This window comes from Sceloporus undulatus, chromosome 7 (assembly GCF_019175285.1).
Source record: "Sceloporus undulatus isolate JIND9_A2432 ecotype Alabama chromosome 7, SceUnd_v1.1, whole genome shotgun sequence".
Classification (NCBI taxonomy): Eukaryota; Metazoa; Chordata; class Lepidosauria; order Squamata; family Phrynosomatidae; genus Sceloporus; species Sceloporus undulatus.
The window spans coordinates 42,302,258-42,320,395 of NC_056528.1; the positions used below are offsets into that span (position 1 = coordinate 42,302,258).

Sequence of the window (18,138 nt, forward strand, 5' to 3'; positions counted from 1 at the left end):
TTGTTTTTTTCCAGTGACTCATGCCTCCTCATGATGTAACCAAAGTACAACAGCCTCAGTTTAGTCATCTTGGCTTCCAAAGAGATTTCCAATTTGATTTGTTCTAGGACCAATTTGTTTGTCTTTATGGCTGTCCATAGTGTTCACAGCACTCTTCTCCAGCACCACATCTCAAATGAATTGATTTTCTTCTTCTATGATTCTATGATTATTTGCTTTATTAACTATCCCGCTCTCGCAGCCATACATGGTAATAAGGAACACAATCGCTTCTGCAATTAATGCTCAGTTGTATATTGTTGCTCTTTAGGATCTTTTCTGGTTATTTCATAACTGCCCTCCACATTCTTAGTCTTCTTCTGATTTGTTGACTGCATTCCCCGTTCTGATCAATGTTTGATCCCAGCTATATGAACTCTTTTACTATTTCTATTTCCTCATTGTCTACAGGTTGAGTTTGTGGAGACTCTCCATGATCATTATTTTTGTTTTCTTTAATGTTCAACAGGAAGGCTGCCTTTGCACTTTCTTCCTTAATCTAAGGCCCAGTACAGACCGGCGCTTTGCACTGGCCTGGAGCCAAAATTAGGGTTCTGTAGAGCTGGGCATCCGCACATGCCCAGCCCTACTATCTGTATGCGGGCACCATGATTGCACGCACCCATCCATACAGGGCACACAATGATGACATCAGGCAGCGCAGTGCCCAAACAGCACCACACGGACATCATCGTTGCACACGAGTGCACCAACAGCACCCCACACATGCCGCAAAAAGAATTCGCCATAAGCAGGTTCTTTTTAGGCCTCACGGAGGCCGCAGCATTTGTCTGCTGTAGCCTCCATCCAGATTCTCCCAATCTGTACAGCCCCTAAGTATCCTTAGCCATAGTTGGGCATTTAATATTTTTAACTGTAATTCCCAGCATAGCTACATGGTGCTATGCTGGTACAGACTAGGACTCCTGGAAGTTGCAGTCCAACAACAAATGGATGGACACATAATTCCTATCATCATATATGGGAGAAGAATAAGACCAAATATCACATCACTCCCAATGTTCTCCCTGTGCTGAATGAGTTCTGGAGAAGACTTTTATTGACATTTAAACAACTAAAAGACTTCCATGAAGCTAGGCACCCTGCTTTTTCACGGGTCCTAAATCAGCACAGAATTCTACTCATTTTCAAACATGAACATAAACAATTAAACCATGGCTGGCCAAAATGCAGTCCTCCAGTTGCTTTGGCACTGCAGCTCTCAACATTCCTAACTGCTGAATATGGTAGCTGGGAGTTATTGTCTGACAACATTTAAAAGACTGTAGTTTGTTAATTCCTGGATTAAAGGAAGAGTGAGCTTCTCCAGACAGGGCAAATGTGCTGGGAGGGTACTGGAAGCTCTGGCATTTGTTGCTGTATTTCTTGAATTTTTTTGGACATTCAAATAACATTTTTGTTGTCCCAAATTATTTTCTTGTGATTCCCAGGATGCATTGCAACTCGCCCCAGCCCCTGACCCCACTCTCTTGTCTCTTTTTAATACTGAGACCTACAGGAACAAAAAAAAGTATCCTTTTTGTCTCCTGTTAGCTGTCTAAAGAATTACAGTGCTACAGTTCATCAGTGAAATGGCCCTTTTTGCATTGTAGTATTCTTAAAGAAAATATGAAAATTCCGAAAGCAGATTTGCCTTTCAAACGATAGGAACATCTCAGCAAACCATGCCCTGATTTAAAAAAAAAAATTTGGAAGAGTTCTAGTGCAGATCCAACAAACTGCTAAACGCCCCCCCCCCCACAAAAAAAAAAAGAATGTAAACCTAAGGAATGATTTGTGATAATCAACACTTATTTAGACCCCACTGGAACAATCCTATGTCACCTTATATCTTCTTGGAGCCCTTTCTCTGACAAGCAGAGCATTCACTGACAGCAAGTCTTGAGCAAAAGACTATCTCTTGTACTGAGCAAGAGCTAAAGCCAAAGTGAGAAACATGTGGCTCCCTAGACGCTAGTGGACTGCAACTTCCACCATTCTTCATCAGCAGCAATAGGATGTCTGGGATTTACAGCAATCACATCTGGAGGGCTGCATGAGTCCCAGCTCAGGGATAAAAACCATCACATCAGTTTTGCCCTCTCAACCATCCAAACCAATTTCTATAAACTAAAATGCCTAGTGCCTTATGTTTCAATTTGCATACAGAAATCAATAGTGGAAAGAAGATTTTGTCCATGTCTTCTACTGTTGTTCATGAAATATTGACTGTCCAGAGGTTACTGGAGAGCAGTTTCCATGATCTCTCACAACTACCAAGACAAACTGTAATCACTCCCACAGCCTTTATGATGGACTGGGGACAAAACGGAGGAAAAACCTGAAAGGCCACCTATGCCAGGGTGAGATGTCATGAACATAAGAACCAGATTAAACACCTGTGACACCAGTTGCTTATTCCTCACCTAGAAGACCCAAAAGTTGCACAAAGTCAGTTTCCCATTTACAGGGAGGTAAGCCTGGATTCCCCTGCATTTACTTGGGTACCAAAAAAAGGGAATACTGTGGAACAGGTCATAAATATTTCAACAGTTTTTCAGCTTTCTTATTCTGTTTAAAGCTGAAAACATGACAAAACCTTTGATTATTTTACTTAATACCACACAATAATTCAAAGAGAAACAAACCAGCATTAGGCAAGATTGCCCAACAGAAGGGCTGTACATGTGCATCCTTATTTGCTACTTCTAAACTGAAGAAAACGGTTATTTCATGATAAAAGCACATTGCACAGCATATCTATACATGCACACACACACACTGCTGGGAAGGAGTGGGAGGGAAGACATTTCATCATTAAAATGTAAAAGAGGATGAATGTAAGGAAATCACCCTTGAGGTACTGGCTTCATTTCATGGAAATCGGCAATGGTACTGACAAAGCAATATTTTTTAAGAATGCTTATATGTAATGTGTGTATCCTATTAATAGTCTCAACTGGAGCAAATCCATTAATTTCAACTACTGTGGTGAATCAAGACTGCTATAAATCCCATTGATTCAATGGGTCTACTCCAGTTTGGATTAACAATGAGATTTAGGCCACAGACTCAGCCTTCTTAAATTCAATGGGACTCACTATCATGTGGATCCCATTGAATACTTATGTCACCTATATTGATGTTTAGGTATCAAAGAATTAACTAGTTGCAATGCATCATCTACTTACTTGTGAGTGAACTTCACTGAACTCACCAGGGCTTATTTCTGGGCTGAAGTAGGCAAATTATTGCTCAGATATAACCTCTTCAATTGGTTGAGAGAGCTAGTGCCTCTGACCCTTTTGATGTTTCAGACTACAAGTCTCATCATCCCTAATCACAGCACATATGAGGTAGGGCACATGGGGACTGCAATGCAAAACATCTTAAAGGCTCCCACGAATAAGATCCATTAGCTTTGCAGCATCCTCTCTTAATGGTCCCAGTTAAGGAACTTCCTTTCAAGTGATTCAGTCTTGGATTCGACAGCACTATTTTTTTAAAGGACCATTAAAATTTCTGTCTTCCAGACTGTCTTTCCCTGAGAGTCTTGTTTGTATGGTTGAGCTTTACGTGATTCTGAGCTGTTTATTTTATTTATTGGAATCCATCGTTTAGTGCTACAATGCTACAGTGCTGGGTCATAGCAATGTACACCAATCTGATGTTTCTAATATTTCTTTTGTGAATGCTTTGCGAGGGCACAGCTCTGAGCAGTCTATAAATATAACAGTTATCAACCAGAAGAGCAAATCGGCAACAGCTAACTCAGACAATTAAACAGAAAGGCTGTTTGAAATATTTGTATTTCACAGCATTTTCTTAGGCAAGGAATCAGAGGTCATTTGCCATGGCTTTAAAAGCTTGCCATAGTATTTTTTCCTCTTTAAAAAAATCTATTTCTGCAACCTGACAATATGGAGGTACTGCTTTTGACCATTTGATATAGGGTGACCTATATTATTTTCTTTATTAATAAATAAAATAAACATAATGTTGGCAAGCAATAGCATTCAAAGCCTGACCAGTAAAAACATTCCTTGGTGAGAGAAATGACTCCATGATGAAAAACTGGAAGTTGGTGTCTAATATCATCATATGCCAACAATGCACAGCAAACATAATTTAGGATGGTACTTATCTCACATTAACACTGCCACCAAATTAGCAAGAGTCACTGTTTTGCTTTCCTCATATGTGAATGCACAACTTTTCACAGCGATGTTTTTAGGAAGGCATGTCTCCAGGGCTACATCCAAAATAATCCGATTTGACATCACTTTAACTACCATGGCTCAATGCTATAGAATTCTGGAACTGTAGTTCACAACAAACTACAGTTCCCAGAATTCCATAGCACTGAGCCATGGAAGTTAAAGTGGTGTCATACCAAATTATTTCTGCAGTGCAAATCAGTCCATAGCTAAGCACTTGAAACTCAAGTACCAAAACTTTGCTATGGCAAACTGTCGTCATGAAGTATGGCCATGTTTTATGAAATTAAGAAAAAACAAAAACACTTGGAAAAACCAGGCCTTCCTTAGGCCTATATGGCCATATCTGAACACCAGATACACACTGCAACCATTTCATAGAATCATAGAATCGCAGAGTTGGAAGAGACCACAAGGGCCATCCAGTCCAACCCCAGCCATGCAGGAAATCCAAATCAAAGCATCCCCGACAGATGGCCATCCAGCCTCTGTTTGAAGACCTCCAAGGAGGGAGACTCCACTACACTCCGAGGAAGTGTGTTCCACATTTACTTACAACTTAAACTAAATCTGTATTCCAAACCATTCTAAATGTTATTGTTTAAACTACAGGATGATGCTTAAAAATCCTTGTGGCAACACAGTGACAAGACTCCAACTATAAAGCAAAAATAAATTCTCAGGACATATTTTTGCTTTCCCTTCTACACACTCCTGGAAGGACAGGGAAGTCTAGCAGCTAGAACTAGAGTCTACACCCCAGTTTAGATAAGAAATCTTAATAAACAGTAAAGTAAGCAGTGTTATATTGGTACTTTTTGTCTTCACCATGATAGTCCCCCCCCCAGCTACAAATAGATACCAAAAATACAGACAGCTGTCCCAATTCATAACCATAAAACAACTCCAACAGTTTTCTCTCCACCATGAGTTCTTTTGCAAAGCTAATAGGTCCAAATTGCCAAATCACAAACCTAGTATGAGGATTGATGCTACATTCAGAAAGAACAGCAAAAACTGAGGAAGTGGGAAATTATATCCTAGTCAAAAAATGATCAGTGCTTTGATCCTGCTGTATCAGAAAATAAGAGTAAAACAACTGCCATAGTGAAGCAAGTCAAACACCAAGCCTGGTTCCAACAGCAGCCACCCAGTGGCCCCAGAGAAGTCCTAAAGAAGGCATCAATTAAAATTGCTACTCAAAACTAAATGAGATCATGTAGTGCTCTCCTGGTTAAAGGCCAGAGATGGACCTCTCCTCCTTCGTGGATTTGTTTAATCTCTTTTAGAAATCATCTAAATTAGCAACCATCACCACATCAAAATCAAACAGAAGTAGCACTGTTTTCCCCAGGAATTAACCACAATATTTCTGGACCTTCCCAAGGAGAGCATGATGAAAAATGGCCATCCTCTATCTGAGGGAATGTTCTATTTTCCATGTGTCCCCTCCATGCTCACCTCTGGTAGTGGCATCCCATTAATGATGAGATCAGGCTGCTGGGGACTCTGGCCATTGAAGGTGTGCTGATAAATGTGGTTGGACCCTGTGTTCCTGTTGTTTTGATTCTCCACATTGAGAAACGTGCTTTCTGATCGGCGGCAACCCAGAGGCAATGTCTGCTGGTGATAGTCAAAGTAATTGAGGGATGAGGTCAGGGATGAACAACTCACTACGTTCATTTTATCGGTTTCTTCTACATCCCGTGGCACTAGGCGGATGTCATTCTTGCTGATCTTTTTCTTCTTGTTGGATTTCTTTTGGTGCCCATAGGAATACTCTGCAATTCTGCAGGACACAAGAAAGCAAAATGAGTATCTTACTTCATCCTCAAACTGTACTCTAGTCAACAGAGAATCCCAAAGGTTCCCAACCAGATGCAGGATCATTGGCTTGACTTGGGTAGTGAAGGGTCTTGGGTTATCTTTCATAGGCACAAAAAAAGTTTGTTGATTGGATACATAAAGAGATAAAGTGAGGAATAAGGGGAGGAAGGTCCCCTGGTTTTCTCTGCTGCTTAGAACTGTCGTATCTAGTTACCAGAGATATAGTTCAGCCTGCAGAAAGGGAAAAATAAGTATGCAAATATATGTGAAGTGAAAAGGGTATGTGACTCCATTTCCATTGGTAGTAAGAATTTAAAAAGTTAATTAAATTGATTAATACAAATGTGTAAAAAAAGGGAAGAAAATCAGCACATGAAGGAATTGTTCTATGAATCATAACTGTAAACCTGGCATGAATCTTCTCCCCTGCTTGCCCTCTTGTGTTTTCTCAAGCTGTGCAGCATAGACTTGTAAACAGCTGCTGTTCTGGTCACATACAGTGAATAAAAGTGAGAGAATGAGAAGAGGGGTGCCTTTTTATAACTAGACTATAGCTATTTAAATTTGCCAAACCAATACAAATTTATATGGATAAGTTATTTTTATATATTTATTTGTAAGACTGATACAGTATCCATACTGCTTTTGCTTTGCAGTTGTGTTTCCTCTCATAACCTCTAAGAAGTCAAACGTTTTTCCTAAACCCCTGCAGTGTCTTATTCTCTAAACACTATTCCCGTGGGGCAATTTTTATTTTACAGACTATAGTGTTGTGCTTTAGAAGAACAAAAATCTTTTTGACCTTCAACTAAACCAGCAAAATCTGCCCTGCTTTGTCTCTAACACACAAGGAACAAAAGAGGGAGGAAGCAGAGAAGTTATCAGTAAACAAGGACCAAAAAAATAATTAAAAACATGACCGCATTCAGTGTTATCTTAGTGAGTCTAGATCGAAGTTGCTGTGATTTGGTATTACCGTTGGGGACTGTGTATTCTTATCAGTGCCACGCAGATGTAGATACACACGGAAGATGCCAGGCGTTGCAGTCTTCCCAAAGAAACAGGTTTGACTTTAAGCAAGGCCTGGAAAAAAAAACCTAGTTTCCAAAAATAAGGACTCTCAGATTTTCAAACTGCAATGCTGGAAATTATCCACTACTGATGAATTAGCAGGATGAATAATCTGGAAGGATCTTCGCACACACACACAAAAGATGATGCTTAGGCGCAGGTGGAGGGCACCAAGCCAAACTGGTCTCTTTCTTGCTCATCTAATGTGCTGAATGAAAGAGCATTTTCTATGAAGCATCCCAGGCCAATTAATATGTATATAATATCATTGCAGTACCCACTTCCTACACAGTAATGTAACCTCGGAAGGAAGGGAGGGAGGGAGTGCCCCCTTCTAATATACTGCAATCTTTGTGCCCATCCTAAACTACAGAAGTCTAAATTTCGATAATGCTGAAAAAATGACAAAAGAAAGGGAAAGAGCAGAGAAAAACAGCTTTCATACCAGGCCAGATCACTGATCCAGGAAACCCAGTAAGACCTACTCTGATTAGCAGCAGTACTCTGGAATCTCATGCATAGAGGGCTTTGCAAACATCTGTCCATTTAAATGGGAGAGGGAACCAGGCCTTCGGTATGCAAAGCATCAGCTCTACCACTAAACTAAAGAACTCCACACAAAATGCAAGCTTAATAAACAAGAGAGAGAAACAGAAAAGAGCAGTGGACTAAAGAGAAAATCAGTAAAGGGAGGTAAGTAATGATTATTTTTTAAAAAAATACTAATAGAAAATGAAGACAGCAAATCTTAAAACTGTACACTTTTGTGATCCAGAGGTCAGACACGGCAGGCTGATACACAGCCATGGTACTAAGCAGAGGAACCAATGAACACTGCCTGCCTCCCAACACCTGTCAGACACCCTCCCTCATTGCACAGAAAACACAGGTTGCACAAAAGATGCTTCATTTTCTCCGCTTCCTATGCTTTCTTGATATAGTTGCATATAATAACATTGTTTTGCTCCAAATCTCATCCCATTTATACTGATCAAGAGATGGTTTTCCCTCTGGGCACTTCAATACATCCTTTTTTAAAAAAACAATCATGAGGATTGGGAAAGGGTATGGAAAATAGATCTCTATGTTCCTTTGGTGAGCTGCTACACTTAAAAGTTATCTCAGGCACCAATCCTATACACAGTTCATGGGGATGGTTCGAAAACTGGACTCAACGGAGCTTACTTCTGAATATATATCAGAAGGATTACACTATTCATTGTGGTCTAAATGTTTCCAGCTAGAAACGAAGGAACCCTAAAGGCATTCATTCTGCTGTCTTATTTGTGTGTTTTCCCTCCTATTGACCAATTATTTAATTAAAGCGCACTTCATTAATCCCCCAGCCATCACACTAAACCAACTGGTTATACAGAAGTGCAAATCTGTTTGAGGCATTGACACAACTGGATTTTTCCCCTTCAGTGCCTATTCTTGTTTAATGGACCGAGCTGGCAAGAAACTTGGCATATTAGCTCTCATTTAAAAACCAAACAGCTCCTAAGAACAGCACATGCTATGTCATTTGCAGACAATTTTTCCATATGCATAGCCACACCAATCACCCAGTGGAGCTGTACATTGTAAAATGAAGTGAATGAGGGGAAGCGAAATCCCAAACTCTCCATAATCATTATATCAGTATAAATAAAACTTTAAAGACTGCAGATCCTTCCAGACTCTCTAAATGGCAAGAGGCATTTGTACATTTCAAAAGAAGGGGCAAAATTAATTTCATCCTTTCCATCAGAAATGACTTAGCACTGAAGGAATGGAGAAGTCACGGCTATTTCGCTCATAACAGGATTAAACCATTTATGAGCCGTTGCAGCTGCTCCTTTATGGTGCCCAATTGATATTCATGTACGGTTAGCATTTGTCTACTAACTTGTGCAACACAGAGAATAGCAAGAGAGAGACAATAATCACCAGGCTGTTACATATTCAGGGGGCTCAAATCCATGACTTAAAATTTCAAAAGCAGGCTCAGGAGCGGCATGTGCAGACCTTCAGAAATACCAAATGCACAGATAACTGCAGCTAATTGGGGGAGGGAATTAAAATAAAGAAGACAATGGCATTTCAGATGTCAATTCAAAACAGAAATAAGCAACCTCTGGCTCTTTAGTGATTTGGCTCTAAAGTTTTGCTTTGGAGGGAGGAAGTGGCTTAGCTATTGTTTTCCGACTGTAAGACTTAGAGCACAACATCCAAACTTAAAGAAGGAATCCTTCCCCCCTCCTCATTTTTCTTTTCTATTTTCAAGAAAGAGAATTCAAGCAGGCCTACTAATAGCTTGCTTTTTCTCTCCTCCTCTCACTATCCTTGGTACATTTCACGCTGAACCATGCTTCCTTTCATCTTCTGATGCCAGCTCCCACGTTCCTTTTACAACCAACTCTCCTGGAGAAAACAAGGATAGTGTTTAAGAGCACCCACAGTGACCTCATCTGGTAGGGATGAGATATCGACAAGGTTGCGGAGGCCCTGGGGGGGAAAACCCAATGTCCATCTCTAGAGCAATCCCAAGGATATGGGTTTATTCCTCACTACAGCACCTAGACTCAGGCCTCCCCTTGGAGGCTTAGCTTCCCTGCCACTCTGCATTCTCCCCCTCCTATCCACCCACCTACCCAAAAAAGGCAGCAATTCATCATCACATCCAAGCCCAAACAGAGCTGCACAGAAGTAAGCATTTATATCGACATGCCAAAAGCTGGTCACAACCTTCCTTCTGTCTCTTTTTCCTCTTTATTCACATTTTATATATATAGATGGTTTTTTTTTCATGGCTAAGGGATAAGGCTCTCTGATTTCCAACCAACAGCAGGGAAATTTTTAAAAACAGATCCTATCTGGCATTAGATTTTGGGCAATTTGTATCCAATTACCATAGGAAATCCACTTAATCCCAACTGCTGGTATGTATGTGCTTGAACCATCAGACCCACAGTTTGATTTTCAGCTTTTTTTAAAGTCCTAACATGTTACAAAGGTTTAACATTAAACATTCATTGGTACCAAGAAACAAGAATACTATACCTGCAGTTGTAGGTCCTGATTTCTTTGTTATCCCGCTTACACTTCACTGCTACAAAGATCATGGTGACAAACAGAATGGCAGCAATAGAACCAAGGGCAATAATAAAAATCAGGGACAAGTTAACAGATCCTATGGATTCCTGGGCATCCAGAGCTGGAGAAAGGTATATCAAAATCAAGGCAGAAGCTGAGAGAGAAGTTTTCCCATGGTCATGAGCCACCACTATCAACTCATATGTAGCCTTTGAATTCTCTCCAAAGGCTCTGGTGGTCCTTATCTCACCATTAACTTGGTCAATCTCAAAAAATCCTCTATCTCCTTCTGCCATCTCATAAGAAAGTCTCCCATTCTCTCCTTCATCATAATCATCTGCCTTGACCACCGTCACCAAATAGCCGACCCCCGCATTTCTGGGAATGTACACTTCTGCAGTCCCGTTGACTAGAGGAGGGGCAGTTATCACAGGGGTGTTGTCATTGACATCCAAGACAATGACTCGGATGGTGGCATTGCTTTGTAAGGAAGGGTTGCCTCCATCTTTGGCCAAGACCTTGAACTCAAAAGACTTGGTTTGTTCATGGTTGAAGGATCTCAAGGCATAGATGTCTCCTGAGTTGGGATTAATAGAGACATAGGTAAAGACTGGCATATCTCGAACTTGGGAGGGCACAATCTGATAAGAGACGCTGCCATTAAGGCCTAGATCAGGATCCCGAGCAGAAACAGAAAGGAGGTAGGCCCCAGGAGTATTATTCTCTTGCACAATGACCTGGTAGTATGGTTTTGAGAAGTGAGGGTGGTTGTCGTTTTCATCTGTGATCTTGACAGTGAATGACTTGGTAGCTTGCAAAGAGGGGATCCCATTGTCCTTAGCTTGGATGGTGAGGTTGTACTGGTCCCTTTGCTCCCTGTCCAAACGTCCATCCACCAGGATAGTAGAGAAGCTTTCATATTCCTGCAGGCGGAAAGGCACATTGCCCAACAGCTTGCATTGCACTCGGCCATTAGCACCAGAATCACGATCAGAAACTCTCACCAGGGCAATCACATAGCCTGGCGGAGCATTTTCACTGACCTCCACCAGTTCGCTGTTCACAGAGAGCAAGTTAATAAGAGGAGGATTGTCATTGGCATCTTGCACACTGACTGTCACCTTGCAGTGGGCAGGAATAGAGTTGGGGCCGAGATCCTTGGCCTGCACGTCCAATTCATACGCATGTCCTTCCTCATAGTCAATTGCACCACTGACTGTGATCAGCCCTGTTTGGGAATTAATTTGGAAGAGGTCTCTGGCCTTTTCAGACACATAGCTGTGGATGGAATACAACACTTGTCCATTGGTGCCCTCATCAGGGTCTGTCGCATTGAGTCTGATCACTGGTGTGCCAGAAGGTGCATTCTCTGGCACACTGACAGTGTACGATGGCTCTTCAAAGAGGGGATTGTTGTCATTGGAGTCAATGACTCTGATGTTCAACTCCACTGTGCCAAAATTGGGTGGGTCACCGCCATCCAAAGCTGTGATCATGTAACTGTAATGAGACTGGGTCTCACGGTCCAAGCTCTTCTCCACCACCAGCTCCGCAAAACGGGAGCCATCTCCGCGCGTCTTAGTCTCTAGTCCAAAAAGGTCATTGGGCGTGATCTCATAGCTCTGCACCCCAAAGCTCCCTGAATCCGGATCATAGGCACTCTCCAATGGCACCCTGGTGCCCGGGCTGGCTGTTTCTGAGATCTCCAGGGCAATCTGGTCTGTGGGGAAGCTGGGTGCGTTGTCATTGAGATCTTTGATCTCCAGCTTGATCACACAGATCTCCATGGAGCTGGACATGACCTCCAAGGAGACCACACATTTGGGGCTCTGCCTGCAAAGTAGGTCCCGGTCAATCTTCTGCTTGGTGACTAGTAACCCAGATCCAGGATTGATGTCCACCAGGTGAGGTGCCGAATTCGAGACCACCCGGAAAGCAGTCGGCTGCCGGGGATCCAGCACAAAGCCAGCATCTCGGGCATCTTTGGCTATGTTGGCAATCACGGTGCCGGCCCTCTGCTCCTCCTCGACTGAGTACTTGAGGTTGATCAGGGCTCCCACCCCAGTCCACAAGAGAGCAAGCAGGCACCGGAGCAGGGGGCAGGGAATATCCATCATCGCTCACGGTTGGATGCCCGGCCGCCTCCTCCCGCTTCTCTTCTCTTGTCGCCTGTTGATTTTGCGGTTGGAGAGGAGGGGAAGGGGGAGGGAGGGAGATGGGCTTGGAGTTTGGAGTTGCTTCCCCCAGAGATGGGAAGAAAGGAGCAAATCAAAGGGGGGGAAGCAGCAGGAGGGGGAGCAAGGACTGAAGAAGGAAAGCGGGCCTTTGGAGGGGGGTCCTCCAAGAGCTAACTGCCTCTTGTTCCCTTGCTGCCCCCGATCTTGCAGCTGCACTCTCAGGCCCCAGCCCCAGCAGCCCCCCTTCCTCCCCAAAGGGAAGCAGACCCCCCCTCCTCCTCCTTCAGGTCAAGGAGAGGGCTAAGTCCCAGCCAAGGGCCTTTCCAAAACAGATCCTGGCCCCCATCCGAGGGGCCTCGACCCACTGGGCCCCTGCCCTAAGCCATCTCTCCCCCTCCCCAGAAAAAATGAGGACTGAAAGTGGAGAGGAAGGCGGGGGGGAGAAAGGGGAAAGGTAAGGGGAGGGGGCCTCCCTGGGCCCAAGGGGTGGTTTTAATAAAACCAGGGATCTTGGGAAAGCCCTGGGGAGGGAGAGGGGCAGAAGAAAGCCCCCCGGGGGGAAGTCAGGCTGGGCATGAAAGAGGGCGAAGGAGGCAGGGAGAGGGGGGGCTCTACTCCGGGACGTGCCTCCGGAGCGCCCTGCTCAGCCTCGGCTGCGAAGGGAGGCCGAGGAGAGGCATCCTGGGAAGAGGGGAGAAGACAGCGGCCGGAGAAGCAGGAGCGACGACGAGGAAAGAGGGATGAGGGAAGAGGACCCAGGGATGAGTCTGCGGGGGGGGGGTCTTAAAGGCGCCGCCGCTGCAGCAGCAGTCCCTGGCCGGGTCGCCTCTCCTCCTGCAGGGGGGCCTCCCGCCTCCTCCTCGGTCGGAGCGGAGGGAGCAAACGGGGGAAGGAGCAAAGTTTGGCGCCCCCTCCTCCTCCTCGGATGCTGCTTCGCCCCCTCTTCCCTTTCCTTGCCTTGCCAACTGAGGCAGAGGAGAGCCAAGTCCGGTCTGCCCCCTCCCCCCGCAGTCCCTCCCTGGCGCTGGAAGTTCTCTCTCGGGCCGCCTCTCCCTCCTCCTCCTCCGCTTTCCCTTCTCTGCCCCCTTCCTCCTCCTCCTCCGCCGCCGCCACTCAGCCTCTCGCTCTCCTCTTCTCCTCCGCTGCTGCTGCTGCTGCAAAGTGCCGGCCACACGCGAGAGAGCGCGGCTCCGGTCCGGAGCTACGGCAAGGCTTCAGCCAATGGGAGGCCGAGGAAGCGCGTTCCAAGCCGAAAGGGGCGGGGCCAGGGGATGAGGGACCAGAGTGGTACCCGGCTCCGGGGAGAGAGAGGCAGCCAGCAGCAGCCTTCCGCGCAGCAGCAAAGCCTCCGCTGCCTCCTGGGATGGAAGCGCCAGGCTGGATCCACAGCGTAGAGGGAGCCAAGGCTAGGGGATTCTGGGAAGGGTCCCAGAGGGTCCCACAACCAACGACCTTTCTAGGCTGCATCAATAGAAGTATAAATCAAGGGACATAATAGTGCTACTCTATTCTGCTCTGGTCAGGCCCCACCTGGAACACTGTGTCCAGTTCTGGGCACCACAATTCAAAAAGGACATGGAGAAACTGGAGCCATGTGTCCAAAGGAGGGCGACCAAAAGGGTAAAGGGTCTGGAAACCATGCCCTATGAGGAAAGATTCAGGGAGCTGGGGATGTTTAGCCTGGAGAAGAGAAGGTTAAGAGGCGATATGATAGCTCTGAGGATGGAGCAAGCTTGTTTTCTGCTTTTCCAGAGAATAGGACACAGAGCAATGCATGCAAACTACAGAAAAAGAGATTCCACCTCAACAGTAGGAAGAACTTCCTGAGAATAAGAGTTCTTCAACAGTTGAAGACATTTCCTCAGAGTGGGGTGAAGTCTTCTTCTCAGGAGGTTTTTAAACAGAGGCTGGATGGCCATCTGTCAGGGGTGCTTTGACTGTGAATTCCTGCATGGCAGGGAGGCTGGACTGGATGGCCCTTGGGGTCTCTTCCAACTCTATCATTCTATGATTCTCTGGAGCAGCAGAAAACAAGCTTGCTCCATCCTCCATATGACACCCCTTCAAATATTTAAACAGACACCTTGTCTTCCACTCCTCTGCTCAGGTCTTGCAAATTCATGCCTGTGGCCTCCCTGTTTGAGTCCAGATCCAGCTATCTGACCTGCCCTCTTTCTCTTGTTCTTCTTCCCACATTCCCTGGCGTTCGCTGGGGTTAGGAATGAAGGAACCCTGTGAATGTAGGGAAACCGCAAATAAAAAAACACGAACACTTCTCTAGGAATCTCCGGGGCCTTCATTGCAACTGACCATAGTCAGCATCTGCCAGGGGTTGATCGTGGAGTCATGTTGGAAGGCCTACAGCCCAACTCTGTGAGAGCTGGATCATAAGCAATGTCCATCAGAGCTGGAAGGCTTAGAGATTCCTAAAGAGAACATATTAAACAAAACCACAAAAGTCAAAGCAACAAATGTGGAGGGCCAAGTGTATTGCCTTTTCTATTGAGTCCTGTCTTCTCATGATGTGGCCAAAGTATGACAGCCTCAGTTTATCATTTTGGCTTCCAGGGAAAGTTCAGGCTTCATCTGTTGTAGGATCCGTGTCTTTTTGGCCTTCCACTGTATCCTCAGCACTCTTTTCCAGCACTACATCTCCAGTGAATTGATTTCCTTTCTATTCACTTTCTTTACTATCCAGCTCTCACATCCATACATGGCGATGGCGAATGTAATGGCTTGGACCATTCAAACTTTTGTACACAGTTGTGTATCTTTACTCTTTAGGATCTTGTCCAGTTGTTTAATAGCTGCTCTTCCCGTTCCTAGTCTTCCTCTTATTTCTCGACTGCAGTCACCATTCTGATCAATGTTTGATCCAAGGTGCAGGAAATCTTTTAACTATTTCTATTTCCTTCTTATCTAGGCTGAATTCATGTAGATCCTTCATTGTCATTAATTTTGTTTTGTAGGATGGAACATTGTAGAGAAATTCTCAGCTTTTGGCCTTTACCTCCAGGCAGTCTTTTACCTTGAGTAAGACAACTCCAAACTTGGGATGAAACCTTCAAAATCTCCAGCTCTCTTCATCAGCCTTCATCAGCAAGGGGAAAAAAGAGAAAACCCATATAAAATACCCTCTTGGTGAAATGCACTTGTTCAGATATCAAGAGACATTTGGCAGTTTGCTTAGGGCAAGGTCTTCCAACACATTCCTTTCTCCAAACAGCAAGGACACACAAATCTATGATAAACCTGCTTTTGAGCATGGCCTTCTTTTAGACACAGAAAGGAAGAGAAAAGGAAATAAGATGTGACATTTTACCAGAATTTTTAAAAAATCTAATGCAGCATAATTCTATGCATTTTTATTTGAAAGCAAACCTTACTGTGGCTGCATATACACTGCAGAAATAATGCAGTTTGTCATGACCTTAATTGTCATGGCTCAATGCTATGGAATGCTGGGACTTGTAGTTTCATGAGATATTTAGCCATCTGTGAAGTCGAAGGCTTTTAGGGGGTTTTTGGGCTATGTGGCCATGTTCTAGAAGAGTTTCTTCCTGATGTTTCACCAGCATCTGTGGCTGGCATCTTCAGAGGATGCTTGCCTGGAAATAGCTGGGTAGATATATACTGTGTGAGCCTGGAAATGCAGGAGTGATTTGCATGTGGATTGTTCTGTTGCTGATGGCAGGCCTCCCCCCCCCCAATAGCTGGAGACTTAAAGGCACAGACACAGTCTCTCTCTCTCTCTCTCTCTCACACACACACACACACACACACAACCATCTGGAGACCCACACCCCACTTTTGGGGTTTTCTTGGCAGGTTTATTCAGGTGGGTTTGCCATTGCCATTTTCTGAGGAGGCTGAGAGAATGTGACTTGCACCAGGTCACCCAGTGGGATTCCATCCCTGCCTTCTAGAGTCATATTCCAATGCTCAAACCAAGTACAAGGTTGCTTTGGACTGATTTTGAGTTGGTGAATTGCCTACACAACGTTTAATGAGGGGTAATGAATGCACAAATAAAGTGCATTGCCTAAATAACGTGAAATAAAGGGTTATGAATGACTAAATAACATGAATTGCCTTAATAACGTGAAGTAAGGGGTAATGAATGAATAAGTAATGTGAATTGCATAATAACATGAAATAAAGGGTAATGAATGAACATATAACATGAAACAAGGCAAAACCACAGGAACCAGAGGCAAGCCCTGCCGGAAGTGTAAAAAGGTCACAAGCCAATTCTGCCCTCACTGCACATGTGCAGGGATGCCAATTCAAACTCTAGACTACGAAAGGTAAGTACTCATATGATAGCTTCTTTTGTATTTGCACTACTTTGGCCTTGAGGTGGGCGCTGTGTTCTTCTGAGCATTTAATAACCATCTGCATAATAGCATCGCATTTTCTAATTGGCCCTACTTTCTTTTTTTGGAAATTGGGAGACATTCCTCCCATGTGATATCCTCCAATGAGACATCTCCAAGATTCCCTATCCTCCACTCTCTGCTCAGGTCCTGCAGGCTCAGGCCCATGGTCATCCATCGGGCATATAGTCTTCCTCTCTTTCTACTGCCTTTTACCTTTCTTAACATCATTGTCTTTTCGAATGATTCATGCCTTCTCAAGATGTGTCCCAAGTACAAATAGCCTCAATTTTGTCATCTTGGCTTCCAGAAAGAAATTGACCTTGATCTGTATTGTAATCCATTTATTTGTCTTCTTGGCTGTCCACAGTATCCTCAGCACTCTTCAGCACTGCATCGCAAATTAGTTGATTTTCTTTCTAACCACTTTCGTCACTGTCCACCTCTCACATCCATATATGGTGACTGGGAATACAATGGCTGTGACAATCCTCACATTAGTGTTCAGCATTATATCTTTGCACTTTAGGATTTGTCCGGTTCTTTCATAGCTGCTCTTCCCAATCCAAGTCTTCTTCTAATTTCTTGACTGCAGTCTCTGTTCTGATCATTGTTTGAGCCAAAGTGTGGGAACTCTTCGATTATTTCAGTTTTCTTGCTCTCTAGGATGAATTCTTGTAAACTTTCTGTGGTCATTATTTTTGTTTCCCTAATGTTCAGCATTAAGCCTACTTTGGCTCTTTCTTCTTTAACCTTCCTCAGTAATTGTTCCAGGTCCTTGCTGTTTTCTGCTAGTAATATTTGCATCATTTGCGTATCTTGGGTCATTGATGTTCCTTCCGCTGATCTTCAGTCCTCCTGTCTCTGGGTCTGCTTTTCATCCTATATTTTCTGCATACAAGCTGAACAAATAGGATGATAAAATGCAGCCTTGCCTGCCCCCTTTGCAGATTGGGAAGCATTCTGTTTCTCCATATTCACTTCTGACGGGAGCCTCTTGTCATGAGTACAGATTTCTCATCAGGACTTGAAGATTAATCCATCATTATTTTGACTTCCTTCCCCTCTGGAACTGGCATTACTGTGGTCTTTCAGCTTCCCTTTCTCTATCCGACTTGCTCACATCAGTTTCCCTACATCTCTGTCACATTATGTTCTACATGTACTCAAAGTGCTATTTGAGTTCATTAAATAATTAATCCAACTGCCTACTTAAAAATTCCATTTCAGATAATCTTCATCAATACTACAACTGGTGAGGTTTCACATATAAACCTGAAATAATAATAATAATAATAATAATAACAACAACAACAACAACAAATATGTGTGGTGTTATACACTAATCTTCAAAAT

General features: G+C 43.9%; 1 protein-coding gene across 3 annotated transcripts in view; it reads right to left on the reverse strand.

Annotated features, from left to right (window-relative positions):
* The window catches only part of PCDH19 (protocadherin 19), a 164,393-nt gene extending 151,785 nt beyond the window's left edge, over positions 1–12,608 (reverse strand). For all 3 annotated transcript variants that reach the window (XM_042480352.1, XM_042480350.1, XM_042480353.1), the window contains exons 1-2: positions 10,197–12,608; positions 5,718–6,045 (exon numbers count right to left, since the gene is read on the reverse strand). In XM_042480352.1, the coding sequence (XP_042336286.1) occupies positions 5,718–6,045; positions 10,197–12,346 (2,478 nt within the window). In that variant the 5' untranslated portion in view covers positions 12,347–12,608. The remainder of the gene's footprint in view (positions 1–5,717; positions 6,046–10,196) is intronic.
* Positions 12,609–18,138: the final 5,530 nt, after the last annotated feature.